The 16,254-nt window shown below is 39.5% G+C and overlaps 1 protein-coding gene across 3 annotated transcripts; it reads right to left on the reverse strand.

The window, feature by feature from the left end:
* Positions 1-1,231: 1,231 nt before the first annotated feature.
* LOC143846372 (adenine phosphoribosyltransferase-like protein, putative (DUF2358)) lies at positions 1,232-16,228 on the reverse strand. Of its 3 annotated transcripts, none has more exons than XR_013234755.1 (7): positions 16,079-16,228; positions 13,872-13,937; positions 11,946-12,028; positions 9,816-9,862; positions 2,266-2,344; positions 2,034-2,181; positions 1,232-1,704 (listed from the first exon to the last, which is right to left on the reverse strand). XR_013234755.1 is itself a non-coding variant. In XM_077354803.1 (6 exons), the coding sequence occupies exons 1-6, from the start codon at positions 16,185-16,187 to the stop codon at positions 2,092-2,094; spliced, it is 474 nt and encodes a 157-aa protein (XP_077210918.1). In that variant the 5' UTR covers positions 16,188-16,222; the 3' UTR covers positions 1,780-2,091. The 3 variants fall into 3 exon arrangements, 1 of the variants encoding a protein (XP_077210918.1); XR_013234754.1 differs by having other exon boundaries at positions 2,005-2,181; positions 16,079-16,227; XM_077354803.1 differs by lacking the exon at positions 1,232-1,704 and having other exon boundaries at positions 1,780-2,181; positions 16,079-16,222.
* Positions 16,229-16,254: the final 26 nt, after the last annotated feature.

Here is a 16,254-nt window from a genome sequence, read left to right on the forward strand (position 1 = left end):
CATCATGAGAAATCCTTTTCTATTCAAGCCAAACTCTACGTATGCATGTACCTGCATACCTATAAATTTCTACATCATATGCAACCAGTTTTAAGTTAAATATGGTATGAGCATTTCCACCCCTTTTGTTTGTCTTTTCTTGGCAATGTCATGTTTTGGAGAAGACAAAGAGGAAGGAGGATAAGGGGGTTGGGCCTGCAGCCCAATGGTTGAGGCTAAGTATCTCAACCTTGAGGTCGATCACAGCTTACCTAGTAACAAAAAAGGAAAAATACAGATACACCCCCTCAACTTGCCAACATTTTACTTGTCAAAGTCATCACCGACACCCCCGGGCTTTTCACCCTATAGTTCAAAATTTATCAAAGACACTTCTGACGATTTCTTTGTTCTTGTCCACCCAATCACGTAACAAACATTATTGAAAACTAAAGGGTTGTTGTTGATGACTTTTCGAAAAGTCAGGATTATCGTTGAAAACGGCAAAAAGTTGAGGTGGTGTATCTGCATTTTTCCCTAAAAATAAGGAAAGAGCATAAAAAAAATCTAGAGGCTGTTTCACCTGTGTCACGAGTACGACTAAGTGGGTCACCCCCGAAATCAGTCTGTTCATTTTCTCGTGAATGGCTAAGATTAGTCTAATTGAAAAACAGGTTTTTTTATGAGTTGATTTTTGGCGATCCACTTGCCACACCAGATGTAAAATCCGCTCAAAATTATAAGGGGAAAATATCTTTTCTGGTGAACTATATTTTCAACCCCATTTTTCTAACATTCTACCCCTTCTTCCAAGCTTACATATCCTAACCTAACCCATACTTTATTTGCATAGAACTTGAATGGTGCATTTGGAGAGGAGGAATCAGGCGGGAATTGACATCCAATGTCGATTCCACCCAAATCCAACATTTGGTTCTAAAAAATAGAGGCAAAATAAAAAGGGAAATGCCAAAATCTGTTTCCTGGTTCAAAAGGTGCTATTCTGATTCCAACCCTGTCCAAAGGGAATTTTTATTAAAAAAGTTTAATTAAAATTTTATTTTATTTTATTTTTTCCATTCTATATACAAGGTAATTGGAATAGAAATTGAACAAGGATTCGATTCCGACTCCTGAGTCCAGCAATCCAAACACATGCCTAGGGCATACAAGGAGAAGAATCCAACAGCTAGCAAAAGAGTAGAGACTAGACTTTGGCTTGAATAGCAAATGAGCCGCTACTGCTACTTCAGAACCCCAAAGAAAAAGATACTCATTGAGACAGCTATCATGAACCAAAGAGGAGAACAAGTTCTCATCACTGTCTCTCCACTTACAGATATGATGAGGGGTCTAGCCACAATGCATGATTGAAAAGAAGGCTCCCCTTTACAATGTTTTTCAACCTTTATCTCTTCATCTATATGTTGAAGACTTCCTCATAAAGTGATTCCTTTTGTTTTTGGTTTCCAATTCCAACCATGACAGGACAAAAAAGTAGTTTTACTTTTTGGTCGCCAATCTATCTAGGAATGAAATAGCAATGCAATGATGAATGCCCACTCACTTTATATATGAATTTTTACGTAGCGTCCGGGGTTAGCTGCAAGTAATCAGGCTACTGATATCTGCACGACCATGTTTTGATAACGGGGCAAACTCACCTTGTTTTACTCTTTAATTGGCTGCTGAGAGCTTTTTGGGAATTGTGATAGCCGTTAACAGCTAGTAAAACAATGTAAAACAAGGTGAGTCTTAAGATAATTCAGATAAATGAACAGACCCAAAAGTTCAATAACAGATAAAAAAAGAAGGAATCAAGCAAGTTCGGTTAGAAACAATGGGTTCTTGAGCTTTTCATGCTACAACAGTGGTGATCATAGTACTTAAGACAATTCAGATAAATTGACAGACCGAAAGCTCAATAACAGATAGAAAAAAGGAATCATGCAAGTTGGTTTAGAAACAATGGGTTCTTGAGCTTTTCATGTGACAAGTAACAACGGTACAGATAAATTGACATACACAAACGCTCAATAATACAAGAGATTCACTTGAATTGTTGTCACGACTCAGGATAATATAATCATATATTTCCAAGAGCTACTTCTTTCATCCAGCATGCTCTCCCGCTCCAGGTGTGAATATTTGTCCAATCGCTTCGATTGCAGAAACATTCCACCTCTCCACATGCCTAACAATCTGTAGAAGGGATATTATCATAGCCATGCACATGTACATTCAAAACACACCACATATTCAATTATAAACAATTTTTTGACTCACTTTGAAATCTTCATCAAAATCATAAACAGTAGTTCCTTCGATAGAAATGAGAGGCTGCCAAGGAAGTTTCAGGTAGGTTCTGCAAATTGGATAAGAAAAACAAATTGGATAAGAAAAATTGTTAGGTTCAAACATCAAATAGGGCATCCACATGAACTTCCATGAATAAGAATGTAGCACACTTTGGGTTACCAAATGAAAATCAGTTTTGGAAAATTGGTTTATGTTGGATATCTATGTGTGTTTCTATGTATGTATGCCATAAGGGCTAGTCTTTTCCTCTTTCCCATCTTATATATACTTGAGTGAAGGGGAGAGACCCTAACTCATTCCATTCTCTCATTTTGGTTCTTCTCCAACATGGTATCAGAGCCTTAGGGTTTTTGTGCCCTAGGGACCAAATTGGAGATTCTTCTCCTCCTTCTTCTTCTTCTTCTTCTTCTCCACTCTCTCCACCCAACCCCTTCCCACTCTTCTCCTTCTTCCCTCTTCTTCTCTTCCTCTCCTCTTCTTCTTCTTCTCCTTCTCCTCCCTCCTCCTGCGCGCCCCCCTGCCCCCCCTGGTCGCCCCCTGCTGCCCCTTCTTCTTCCTCTTGCCCCCCCTGCCCCCCCCCCCCCCCCCCCCCCACACCTGCTATCCCTCTTTCTCCACTCCCTCCTTTCTCTATTTCCCTCTTCTTCTCCCTCCTAAAACCCCAAAATCTTCACTCCTAATTTCCCCTTCTTCTTAAAGCCCTAAATCCTCTACCTCATAAAACCCTAAATCCCTCACCCACTACCTATTTAATGGCCTAAACTCCTCTTTCTATTATTCCTCTTCTTTGCGGCTTCGATTTCCTCTCGGCATTGGCCCGAATCTTTCTCTCTATGCTCCTTCATGTGCATTGTCTCTCTATGCCTCTCCTCATTCTCTTGTGTCGTCGGAGGCGCGCTCATCTGATGGAGTCGCACTTGTGACTTCTCTTTGGCACTTCTATTTCATCTTCGTTCGGGCCGTCGTGAGCTTTTTCTCTTCCGATGGATCCATCGAATACTTCGGATCCTCCTCTCTCACCCTCCCTTACTGACAGTGTGACTGATCCTCCCGGGGCTCCTTCTCCTTTGAGCTACCATCCCAGAGTGTACTCTCCCTCTGTTGAGTAGTCCTTTCCCCAGATGACTTCGGAGTGCCTTGACGGCTCCAATTATCTTAGCTGGAGGAGGGCTATTGAGACATATCTTCTCACTCGCGGCAGAGTGTCTCTCATTGAGCGAGGTCCTCCACCCTCCTCAGATCCATCCTATGACCGGTGGCGTCAGGATTATGCGATGGTTCGCACGTTACTATGGCAGAGCATGGCTTCTCATATTTCTCGGCCGATGATGGACTTGGCGACTGCCAAGGACATTTGGGAGCATGCTGCTCTCAAGTTCTCTGGGGTTGATAACCTCACTCGCATCTGTGAGACCTACTGTGAGTGGATTCGTCTTGAACGTCGCAACTTATCCCTCTCCGACCATTACAGCCTGTTTATCTCTCTATGCCAGCAGCTCGATGTCTTTATGCCCCTCACTTCAAATCTGACGGTTCTAGCTCGTCAGCGGGATCAGCTTAGGGCTATACACTATCTTGAGTCCTTAGGAACAGACTTCTTACCATTCCGTCAGCAGATGATTGGCTCAGGGGCCATCCCCTCTCTCCCAGAGATTTACTCCCGTGCTCAGCAGTGTGCCCCGGGAGGCTCCTCCACGATGCTTCCTTCAGAGGGTTCCGCTCTTGCTTCTTATGACACTGGGACTTCTTCCGGTCATGGCACTGGTCCTTTTGGTCGGGGCACTGGCTCCTTTGGCCGTGCTCGCGGCTCCTTTGCCCATGGTCGTGGTCGTGTGGTGGGTGGTGGCTGTGGTACAGGTGGTCGTGGTAGGCCATATTGCACTTACTGTCATAGGGATGGTCACCGTGTTGATACTTGCTTCGTGCTTCATCCAGAGCTCCATCATTCCCGCGCTGCCCACCTCTCTGCTGCGTCCCCTCCTGATGGCACAATCCAGTCTGCTACTTTAGATCTTCCAAATGAGCCTTTTGAGTTCACCAGAGCTGATTATGAGGAGCTTCAGCGTCTCCGCCTTAGCAGCCACCCTCCATCCGCCGTGGTTGCCCAATCAGGTAGTGCACCTGCTTCCCTTCTCACTAGCTCCAACTCCTGGATCATTGATTCTGGGGCATCCACCATGTGACGGGTAACTCTCAATCCCTTACATCATTTCAGTCATTTCCTTCTCATTCTCGTTTTGTCACTCTGGCTGATGGCACCAAAGTTCCCATTTCTGGTAATGGTTCTCTGTCACCCCATGAGGGTCTAACTCTATCATCTGTCTTGTGTGTTCCCACCTCTCCTTTTAATTTGTTATCAGTCAGCCAGCTTACTAAATCTTTGCATTGCTATGTCTCATTTTCCCCTTCATATTGTGTTTTTCAAGATCTTTCGACTAGGAAGATGATTGGAACGGGTCATGAGCTGGGTGGCCTCTATCACCTCCAGTGCCATCCCTCTCCCACCATTTTGAGCAGCTCTATTGATGCTTATCAATGGCATTGTCGTCTTGGTCATCCATCTCTTCAGCGTCTCAGGCAGACCTCCATTGTCTCCTCTAGCCTTCAGCCCTTTCAGTGCGAGTCGTGTGAACTCAAGAAACACCACCGTGTGTCGTTCCCTTCTAGGCTTGATAGTAGAGTTTTGAGACCTTTTGCGTTGGTTCATTCAGATGTATGGGGTCCCTCAAGGACCAAGTCTTTTTTTGGATATGCATACTTTATTGTCTTTGTGGATGATTTTAGTCGAATGACATGGGTTTACTTACTTAAAAATTGTACTGAAGTGTTTACTGCTTTCCGCACCTTTTATGCTGAAATTACTACTCAATATGATTGTCCCCTTAAGTGTTTACGAACAGATAATGCTAGAGTATTTTTCCTCTTCGAGTGGGTTTCAGGACTTCTTAGCCACTCATGGCATTCTACACCAATCCTCATGTGCATACACCTCTCAGCAAAATGGTGTTGCTGAGAGGAAGTTGCGCTACCTTCTGGACATGACACGTACTCTTTGTTCATATGCATGTTCCTAAGTTATATTGGAGTGATGCCATTTTTACGTCATGCTTCCTCGCTAACCGTCTTCCTTCGTCAACCTTACGCAATCAATCCCCATTTTCGGTCCTTCACCCTCACGGTGAACCCTTTCCTCTTACCCCTCGCGTGTTTGGCTGTGTGTTTTTTGTCCACAAGCTGGGCCTAGGTGTGGACAAACTAGACTCCCGGGCTGAGCGGTGTGTATTTCTGGGTTACTCCCGCACCCAGAAAGGATACAGGTGTTACAGTCCTAGCCTTCGTCGGTGCTTTGTTTCTGCCGATGTTACCTTCTTCAAGTTTGTTCCGTATTTTGCGAGTCCTCCTCTTCCACTGGTCCCTTCGGTTCCTCTTCCTCTCCCAGTGCTTCAAGATGTGGTACCCTCTCTTTCTGCCCCCATGCAGGCTCCTCCGTCTCCACCTCCTCCGCAGGTTCCCTGCCCCGTTAGGATCTACCAGCGTCGATCCCGTCTTCAGCCGTCTCCAGCTCTGCCTGCACCAATCTCGTCCCAACCAGAGATCACAGCACCTACTTCACAGGTATTGCAGCCTTCTGGCCCTCCACTAGATTCTCCCATTGCATCTCGTACACGCTCACGTACTACTGCTCACCCTCTATCGTCTTATGTCTCTTATGACCGTTTCTCACCTGCATTTCGTGGCTTTGTAGCTTCGTTGTCTTCTGTCTCCTTGCCTAAGTCTTTGCAGGAAGGACTGGCACACACTGGCTGGCGGGCTGCTATGGACGATGAGATGAGCGCCCTTCAGGAGAATCAGACTTGGGCTCTTGTTACCCCTCCTCCTGGAGTTCACCCAGTTGGATGCAGATGGATCTATGCCATCAAATACCTTCCTGACGGCACAGTTGAGCGCCTCAAAGCGCACTTGGTTGCTAAAGGATACACTCAGACTTATGGAATTGATTACACTGACACCTTTTCTCTTGTTGCCAAAATACCCTCTGTGCGTGTCCTTATCTCATTGGCCGTCAACTATGGGTGGCCTCTTCACCAACTTGATGTCAAAAATGCTTTTCTCCATGGCACTTTGGTTAAGGAGGTGTATATGGAGCAACCTCCAGGGTATGTTGCTCAAGGGAGTTGACCACCTCTGGCTGCCGTCGTCACAAGTCCCTATATGGCCTCAAACAATCCCCTCGTGCTTGGTTTGGCAAGTTCAGTGATTCTCTCATAGGATATGGTATGAAGCAATGTGAGTGGACCACTCTGTCTTTAGCCTCAAATATGATGCTGGATATGTCATTCTCATAGTCTATGTAGATGACATTATCATTACAGGGAGTGACTCTTGTGGCATTCAACTATTGAAGAGTTTTCTTCAGAAGCAGTTCTCTCCGAAGGATCTTGGTCACCTTCGATACTTCTTAGGGATTGAGGTATTGTACTCTGGTACAAATGTTTCCCTATCTCAGCGAAAATATGTTTTGGACCTTCTGGATGAGACTAGAACCTTGGGGATCAAACCTGCTAGTACTCCCATGGAACCAAATAAAAAGCTCCTTCCAGAAGAGGGAGACTTATTAGAGGATCCTGGCAGATATAGGAGACTTGTTGGAAAGCTCATATATCTTACTGTCACTCGTCCTGATATTTCCTATGCTGTAGGAGTGGTCAGCCAATTCATGAGTGACCCTCGTACCTCTCACTGGGAAGCTGTAGTGCATATCCTTCATTCCTTGAAAAGTGCTCCAGGGAAAGGGCTACTTTTCAAGAAACATAGTCACATGAAGATAGAGGCCTTTTGTGATGCTGATTGGGCTGGCTCTCCGGCTGACAGACGATCCACTACTGGATATTGCACCTTTGTTGGAGGAAACATTGTGTCACGGCGTAGCAAGAAATAAAATATTGTATCTAAGTCAAGTGCTGAAGCAAAATACAGGGCTATGTCTCACACTTGTAGTGAGCTCATTTGGCTACGTTCTCTACTATCTAAGATTGGGTTTCCTCCATCTTCTCCTGCAGTGTGACAACAAGGCGGCTATCTATATTGCGAACAATCCTGTGTTTCATGAGCACACCGAGCATATTGAGGTGGACTGCCACTTCATTAGACACAGGATCCAGCAGGGCGTGTTACGTACTATTTTCACTCGATCGGCCGACCAACTAGCGGACACCTTCACCAAACCATTGAGCAAAGCTAAATTTATTGATATTTGTAACAAGCTAGACTGTGTAATATATACATTCCAACTTGGATATCTATGTGTGTTTTTATGTATGTATGCCATAAGGGCATAGTAGTCTTTTCCTCTTTCCCATCTTATATATACTTGAGTGAAGGGGAGAGACCCTAACTCATTCCATTCTCTCATTTTGGTTCTTCTCCAACAATTTATAGCAAATGGAACTACCTTTTCATCCGAAGTTAACCAGATCAGATATTTCTTGATTGGAAATTGCTTTTACGTGAATGTAATTACCATTGAGATTTGACCAAAGAATTCCTAGAAGCTTGAAGACTACTAACACATGCGCTAAGACTACCATTCAAAAAAAAAAACACGTGTTAAGACTAAAGAGTAAAGGAAATTTAGTAAAATAGCATAATCATAGCCCAGACTGGAAGCATAAGATGGATCCTTAAAAGAGAAATAGCATTGACTAATGGATAGAAAAGTGTGGCAAGAGCGATGAGCAAGTAACCTGTATCGTTGGCATGCAATAGTTATATAAATGAGCCCAAAATGTCATATACCTCCCATGTTATGGATCCATATCAATTTGCTCCAAAACTTGGATCAGAAAATTAAGGTGCGTTCGGCAACCATTCTCTTGATTCTCATTCTGAAATTAGGAATCAGAATACATTTTTTTGAATGCTCCTTGCAACAGAATCGTGTTCGGCAAACTTACATCTAAAATCAATTTTTCTGTTATTTTTTAAGTAGAATGATTTGGCTACAACAGTAAAAATGGATCTTGGAAAGGAATTGAGTTCCAAGAAAATATATCCCTCTCAGGCATCAATTCGAAGATTTCTCTTGCAAGACATGCTCTTGCATTTCCCATACATGTTGATCAAAGATCCGATTTGGGCATACCCATTAATCATGGCATTCCACAACACCACATCTTTCAGACATTTCGTCTAGCACCAATCTCGCATCTCCGGTGAGATTGAATTTCAGGTCGAAATTTATCAAAGCGCTGGCAATGAAAACATCAAAATCACAACCCATCTTGAGCAGATCGGCATGTACCTTCTTACCATGTTCTAAATTGGAGATATCAGAGCAGGCTTTGATCCCACAAGTTTACAGCCAATCTTTGTCACAATTGATTGCTAGTTTGAACTCCATTGCAAATGAGAACAAATGGTAATTCTAGAGAGTTTCTCAAAGAGAAAAGCGCCTAATCTCAAGAGCTTTCGAAAACCGTAGCCAAAAGGGATTCTTCGCCTCATCTCAAGAGCTTTTGCAGCACCTCATCTCTGACTCTGCCATGGAAGTTTCAACTACAACCGCTGAAACCTAACTGGGTTTCTCTTCTAGCTTAAGTTAGGCCGAAATCTGCTGGAAACTAGGTTGGATGCAGGCTTTACGAGTGTGTAAAAGAGTCAAACCATTTGGAAAACCCCATTGAAGATCAATGCATTGGAGTTTGCTATCCAAATCCATTACCATAACTGGAAAGGAGAACTCGATTGAAAATATCAAGGAAAAAGAGACTAAAATTGCTGATAAATTAAGGAATTAGAGAGATAGTGAGCAGGGAGATGAAGGGGGCGAGCAGCAACGACATTCGAAGGGAGAGAAGCTGGAGCTCATTTCTACTAGGGCGACGAAAAGGTGTATGAGAAAAAGACTATCCCGATAAAATGCATTTTTTATTTCTTCAAAGCGACAAATTGTCGCTCTAAATAATTGGTGTGTTGGCAAACGTAAAATGAGCTTCACTCTTTTAAAATGAACGGCATTCTTTTATATTCCCATTCCCTAGCCTAAGGAAAAGCGAAAAAGAGCGTTTATGAATGGTTACCAAACGCAACCTTAGTAAATTAATAAAAACTTCTTTACTAGGACATTTTGACACTAAGAAGTCGTGTAGCTAGCCCTTGATTAATAGAATATGTGCTTCCAAGATCATACTAAAGGAGCACAAACACCAAGCTAAGTACCCAAATAGGATCACGCATATTTATTATTTATATACTTGGATATTCTAGAGAACCGCTCTGAATGCTTGCCAACAATTATTATTCAACAGTTTTCTATAACTGCAGAAGTTGACTTCTATGAAATGAATTCTATAATCACTGCTCTTAGTTTTCATCCAGAAATCACATGAAATACGACAATGGAGATAACAGGCACGACAAGTCACCATTTAAAGAAAGGCTAGACAAGAAGAATATATACCTTAATTTCCATCCATTTCAATATATATATATATATATATATACACACACATATATACCTTAATTTCCATGCTGCTAGTACAAACTCTGTTTCACAATCGGTACCCTACATAGAAATAGCCACATATTAGTGTGTTTTAGAGCAGCTATTACATTATATCCATGTAGCTAGTACAAAGTCTCTTTCAAATTTGGCAACCCACATAGAAGTAACCAAATATTAGTATGATTAAGAAACTATTAAATTATTTGCAATCAACTGCTACAAAATAATTTAGAAGAGAAAATAATCACGATAAAACTGTATCCAAGTGAATAATGATCCATGCAGGCATGTATTGTTGAAAATCATCGCATACTCAAAGTAGAAGAAATTATGAAATTTCTAAAAATTGTATGTCATTTTGTTCAAAAATAGAAGGAATAAATATTTGCATGCGGCAATGAGAGGAAAAAACACAGATTGGGAGGACCAAAGATATGCAAAATGCAAACCCAAAAATTACAATAAAGAAAGGTAGACATCCAATAATATGAAAATTTTCACGACAACAGTACCCCTCAAGGTTGGTAAATAACGCCCTATCATCCTCATTTTGCATGAAAAAGAGTGAACAGTGGCTAATGCATGCAAAATTGGAGGTTGGTATGTCTCTCAATCCTTTATGAAGTCCTTTGTAAGGCAACTTCTATTTGTGTCTTTTGCTCTTATGTCAAGCTATCTGTAGATAATTTTCTCTTAAATATTTTTGGTCTTGCTATTTGCTACCTTGGATTTATTTCTGTTTTACTGTAAGCTTGGTAAATTTTCAATTGTTTGGCCCCACAATGTTCTGTTTGTGACATTGATCCGTTTTTCCATAGTATTCCCGATTTCTGAGTATGTATTCGGTCTTTCCCCTGTTCCCATTGCCATGGTACAAAGTACAAACTAACAAGTACTTTCTCTATATCACAGATCTTTAAGTTAGTACACATGATTTTAATACTCTTCTTAAGCTCCATCCTCTATGCATGGAAAACTAAGCATTATATCTATGGAGATGATAAATGCAGGTTTTTAATGTGAACACCTTTTAGTGGATTTATGACTATTGAAGTATTTTGTCTTTAATCATAAAACCACTAAAATGGCTAAAGTTAAAAAAGGATATGAATTTATCATCTCCCTAAATAAAACCGTTTCGTCATTTGTAAAATCTAACTCTCCAACACATCATAATAAGAGTATGAATCGGGAAAATTCTGAAGTGAAAAAATAAGCAGCAAGTGCAACTTGTGGATGTGATTCCCTCGTCTTGGAGTTATGCCTTGAAGTCCTTGGGCATGATTCCCTCGTCTTGGAGTTATGCCTTGACATCCTTGGGTGTGATGCCTTTAGTCACGTCAGTGTGAGAACCAAATGTTCAATTACTTTCGAAGTTTTATGATCCAACTAAAGATTCAATTGCTTTTTAAGTTTTATGATCCAATTTTTGGTTACACAAATTTTGGTCTGAGAGGTTATAAAAGGGCATTATAATTTGGCTTCTGATGCGGGGATGTTGCATTTCTTCAGGCTTCTGGAGAGTACTCCTAAATATTTAGAAGGGCATTATAATTTGGCTTTCCTATGCAATAACAGTATTCTTCTTGAGGGTTTCTCAGGGAAGCCGTTAGGGATTAGAAGCTAAGCAAACCAACTAGTGTAATTGAAAAGACATTCTTTATCATTATTCCCACAATGTCTTCATCTGTATTTTAGTGGAAGTCTACAATATAAGTGTGGAAGAGAAACTGTTGACCTAAATTAGTACACGTTTTCCATTGTGGCTACCAACTTATCACCCCACTTGACTCATTGAAAACCAAATCTAAACTGATGAATTGGCTCCCCAGTTCAGATCGGATGCTGGTTTAGTAGTTTTTCGTTTTTTTTAAAGTAAGCATGTTAATTTAATATAGAGTAATTTTTCATGGGAATTGAAGGGCGTATTAATTTGGAAAGTGCGACAGAAGCACTGCAACTTGTGTTCCCTTAAGCCAATAATGATGTTAGGAATTATACAATACACAGTAATTTTCATCATTCCTCTCTATATGGCTGTAAATGTTACAATTGACTATAATTTTAAGAAGGAATAAATTTGCTCGGAGGGCAAAGTAGTTCATATTTATTAGTAAAATTTCCAAACATAAACAAAGAATACCTTCTCAATCTTTTGTAATACAAGAGATGGACTGTCAAAGAAAGTTACAAGCAACCCCAAGTTGCGAGAGTACAGATCCTTACCTGGACAGCCCACAAACCATAAAATTAGTTGAGTTTCCTCTGAAATGTATTTGCACATGGTCTACAATGTCAATTAGTCCTTCAGATGTCATTAATCAGAACAAATCATCCAGAGCTTAGTGAAGAGTTGTAAAGTAACAATATACTAAAAGCATATGAAGAGGGCATGAGGATCTCCATTGAATTAACAAATGTCATATATTGCAGTGCAAAAGAGAATGATTTCCTCTCCTTTCTAATGGTAACTCGTAGTGAATTTTCATGATTAATCATGTCCCTGTGATGCTCAAACTTATATGCTAGCCTATCAAAGGATGCAATCCATGTCTACCACACAAAAAAATTCAACTGTCTAAGAGAACAGAGAACTCACATTCAGAACCCTTGCAGCATGACATGTTATCAAGATCAGAAGAACATATTGGTGCCCCTGGCCCCATAGATAACCATCTCAATTTTCGTAGTTTCCCACGTTACTGTTTAAATGATCTGCTAGAGTTACTGCCCATTATTTAAAATTTGATTTTGGTTTTGTTGTTGAGATGAACATTCAAATTGTCGTTTCCCTTTTCGCTTTTATTTACTTGGTACTGCTTCCCACAAATTTAGGCATTTCTAACCATGTTTGCTTCCCTTATTGAATTAATTTTACTCTTTAACATACGGTACAAACTTGCACGGGTGGCACTCCTAATTTAAGGGCGGCAATATACATGTATATTGTTTTTCTATTCCCAGTGCTTCGTCAATAGCAAAGCAGGGGATTCCAATTCCATATGCATAAAACAAAGGAGATTTATGGGCAATTTTGGAGAATGACTTAAGGATAATCAAATGGCTGTACATGCGCCTTTCTCTTTGGAAGCTCAAGCAGAGGCTCATTTACTTATGTTGTCTCATTTCTGGTCAAGTACCTTTGTTCTTGAGCATTCACAGTTTGTGAATCTTAGTACATGATCGTCCCAAAGGCACATACAGAGACCATTCTTTTTTATCCTGTCTGAAAACTTTGATTCTTTGCAAGGGTCACAACGTCCACCAAAGTGGTTGTCCTTCTGGCAACAAAGGCACACGACAACGGTTTTCAAAACTCACTTGATGCATCATTACCCTCCACATATTTTCTCAAATCAGTAATTAGCCAACTTGGTCACAAGGTGGTTACTCATAAATAACATTAGCTAATAGTTCACAGAATCTTTGTTGGATTGAAATAGATCGGATGGTGCATGTTGAATACAAGTTTTGTGAAGTGTGTATGTGCCTGTATACAAATCTATATATAAACACGTGAGAGCGCGCGTGTGTGGGGTTACCTTTCCTTACCTCCCTTTTATATTTATAAGTACATGTCATTTACGAGGGCTTAATTCTTCTTTTCATTAAAACTGTGAACTCTTATACTGTTCTTTTTTCGAAGGGTGTGGAAATATATTCATAAGAATAGGGGGGCGGGGTCCGAAGGACCAAGATGGTCAGAGTACAAAAGAGAGAGAGCAAAACCAAGAATATACAATCAAGCAAAATTCAAAAAAATCTCTTATATAAGAGAGTGAACTCTTATATCAATCATGTGACCACAATGAGAATAAATGGAATTCTACTATCCTTTATTTTCTTCTTATGACCAAGATACTGGACTAATCATAAGAAATTGTAAATAATTATCACGAAGGCTCTGTTTCTTTCGACGTAAAATAGGCGTAAAACAAATTTGCACTCCGTTTTCAGTGGATTTGTACAAAAACTGTTAATATGAATACAATAAACAATGAATTATGATAGAAAAGAAAAGAAAAGAAAGAATGAAATAACTAAACTAATGCCAAGATAGAATTCTTACCACGGAATTTAATAGTTGGATCTTCAAACGAGCAATCATCTGCATAAACTGTTGAAGTGAAATTCCCTGGCACCATTATAATAAGATTAATTATTTATTTTTCCTTAGATTTTTTGCTTTCTTTTTCATTTTTTTCAGGGTACAAGTTCCCGAGATTTTTGTTCGATGATAGCAACTAACATGATCAATATTTCCACATGAAGATGGAAAAAAAAAAACATTTAATTGTGATGCAAGGAATGGCTTCTTACAGGAAAGTTCATGTTCTCAGAATGTAAAGATTTCACTGTATTAGCAAATGGAATGACCCAATGAAAAAGATTATATTAGAAGAATGAAGTGGAACCTATGGAAGTTTTTCTAATTCAAAAGTTTTTTGTTTTAATAAATCCATTTTCTTAGATCTGCAACTAATCTATTTTCTTACATCTGCAAGTATCAAAACCTGTTGTAATTCCTAGGCAATCAGAAGCCAATTTCCAAATTAGTGCTTACAGATAGGGGAGTGATAAATCGACCCCCATATATCTTAAATCGACTCCCCATGTGTCTTTCTCTCTCCTCTGGGTTAGAAAGAGAAAGAGAAAGAGGAGAGAGAAAGACACATGGGGGGTCGATTTAAGATCTTTGGGAATCGATTTATCACTGCCCTTACAGATATTATTATTAATAATACATACACACATATATAATATGTATAAACTTAAGAATTCAAAATTTGTAGGAATATATTTTGTAAATAGTTTCAAGTTAAAAAATAAGTATGCTTAAATTCAAAACAATTAGAAACAGCTTTAGTTGAAAGGCAACAAACAACTGTCTACTAACATAATAAAAAAGATAAATAATATATTAAATGCGAGTATTATATCTTAGTCTCAACTCTCAATTGTAAGTAAACAAAGAACAAGGACCCCCAGAATGTTAAGACAAGACAGACTTTGGAGGTATGATGCGTGTATAATTGCTGAATGCAAAAATTAGTTGTTAATACAATTCAGAGGGAAAAGGGGTAAACAACAGGTGTCTCCAGAATTATAAATGAATGGACAAACAACCTCAAACTAATAAAAATCTCCATAAAGTGCTTGAATAGATAATCATTTCTGCATTATCATCTAACAATCCCTCAAGCTGTCATCACTATTGAGTGAGATGACTATTTGTTCACCCAGAGAGTGTCTAGAAGACATCACGGACTTGGTGATGATTCTGCAAGCGGTAATCCAAGTGGGATGTGGCAAGGAGATAATCTACATTATGAGCTTTTCTCAGATAAAATGAAGACCCACTTCTATGTGTTTGCTAATTTTGTGACAAAAATGCAATTTTGAGCATGAACAAGTCTTCAAAGATACCCAAATCCATACAATTTCACTTCAAAGTAGCAGATATGGCTCAATATTCAGCTTCAGTACTAAATTCTGCTACAGGGATTACCTTTCATCTTTTCTAATAAACTAATGGGGCTGACTGGATGCATAATAAAAAAATCTAAGTGTTATTTCTTAATTCTTATCACAAACGCAAAATAGAATATTGCAATGGCGAACAGAATAAGAGATTTTCTTATCACAAACAAGCACAAAAGATTTGATTATGCAATACCTTCTAATACAAATTTCTTATAATATGCGTGATAGAAAATATAACAACGAAAAAAATAGTGTATGCATCCACTCAAACCAAAAGATGAACCAAGGCACAGAAATATGGTAGTAAATTTATAATCATGAATTATACACATCGAGTAGATTTTATAATGTTATAATAAACTCCCTTGTATTGAGCCAAACTTAACAGCCCTCACTCTCTCTTGGGAAGGACAATTTTTTTTTCAATAGGTAACACAAGCGAATAGAAGAGACATGGTGCAAAGATGATACAGCGGGTATAAAACGAGAAGGTTCGAGAAAAAATTATAGACAAGGCGATGGTTTCCAAAAATTAAGATAATCTAGTATTTGCAATAGTTACAGAATTTTTAATGGATCAGAATGAAGTTATCAATTAGGGTTCCGCCAAGAAAAGCTAAATCGACACTGTTCATTTCAAAAAAAAATAATGGATCTGTGATAAATTTGGGTAATAAAACAATGTTAATTCAAATGTGGGGGCTTTATCCACTCGCAGAGTCAGTGATTAGTGGTTACAAGCTGTTAAAAGTGTGGAACCTCGAAAAAGAAGAATAAACAAAATATTTTTACCTGTGAGAAAATAAGCACGCTCATAATCAGTCTGAAGGATCGCTATTACATCGTCTATACCACAAACGGAAGGTTCATCTCTCTTTACATGATCTGCCCTGTTGAACATGATGAAAATCAAAATTCAAAAGTCTAAAAAAAAAATGAGCGTGTGACTGAATAAATGTACACAAACA

This window comes from Tasmannia lanceolata, unplaced genomic scaffold, assembly GCF_043159265.1.
Source record: "Tasmannia lanceolata isolate RefF3 unplaced genomic scaffold, GAP_Taslan_0.1 ptg000015l, whole genome shotgun sequence".
Taxonomy (NCBI): Eukaryota; Viridiplantae; Streptophyta; class Magnoliopsida; order Canellales; family Winteraceae; genus Tasmannia; species Tasmannia lanceolata.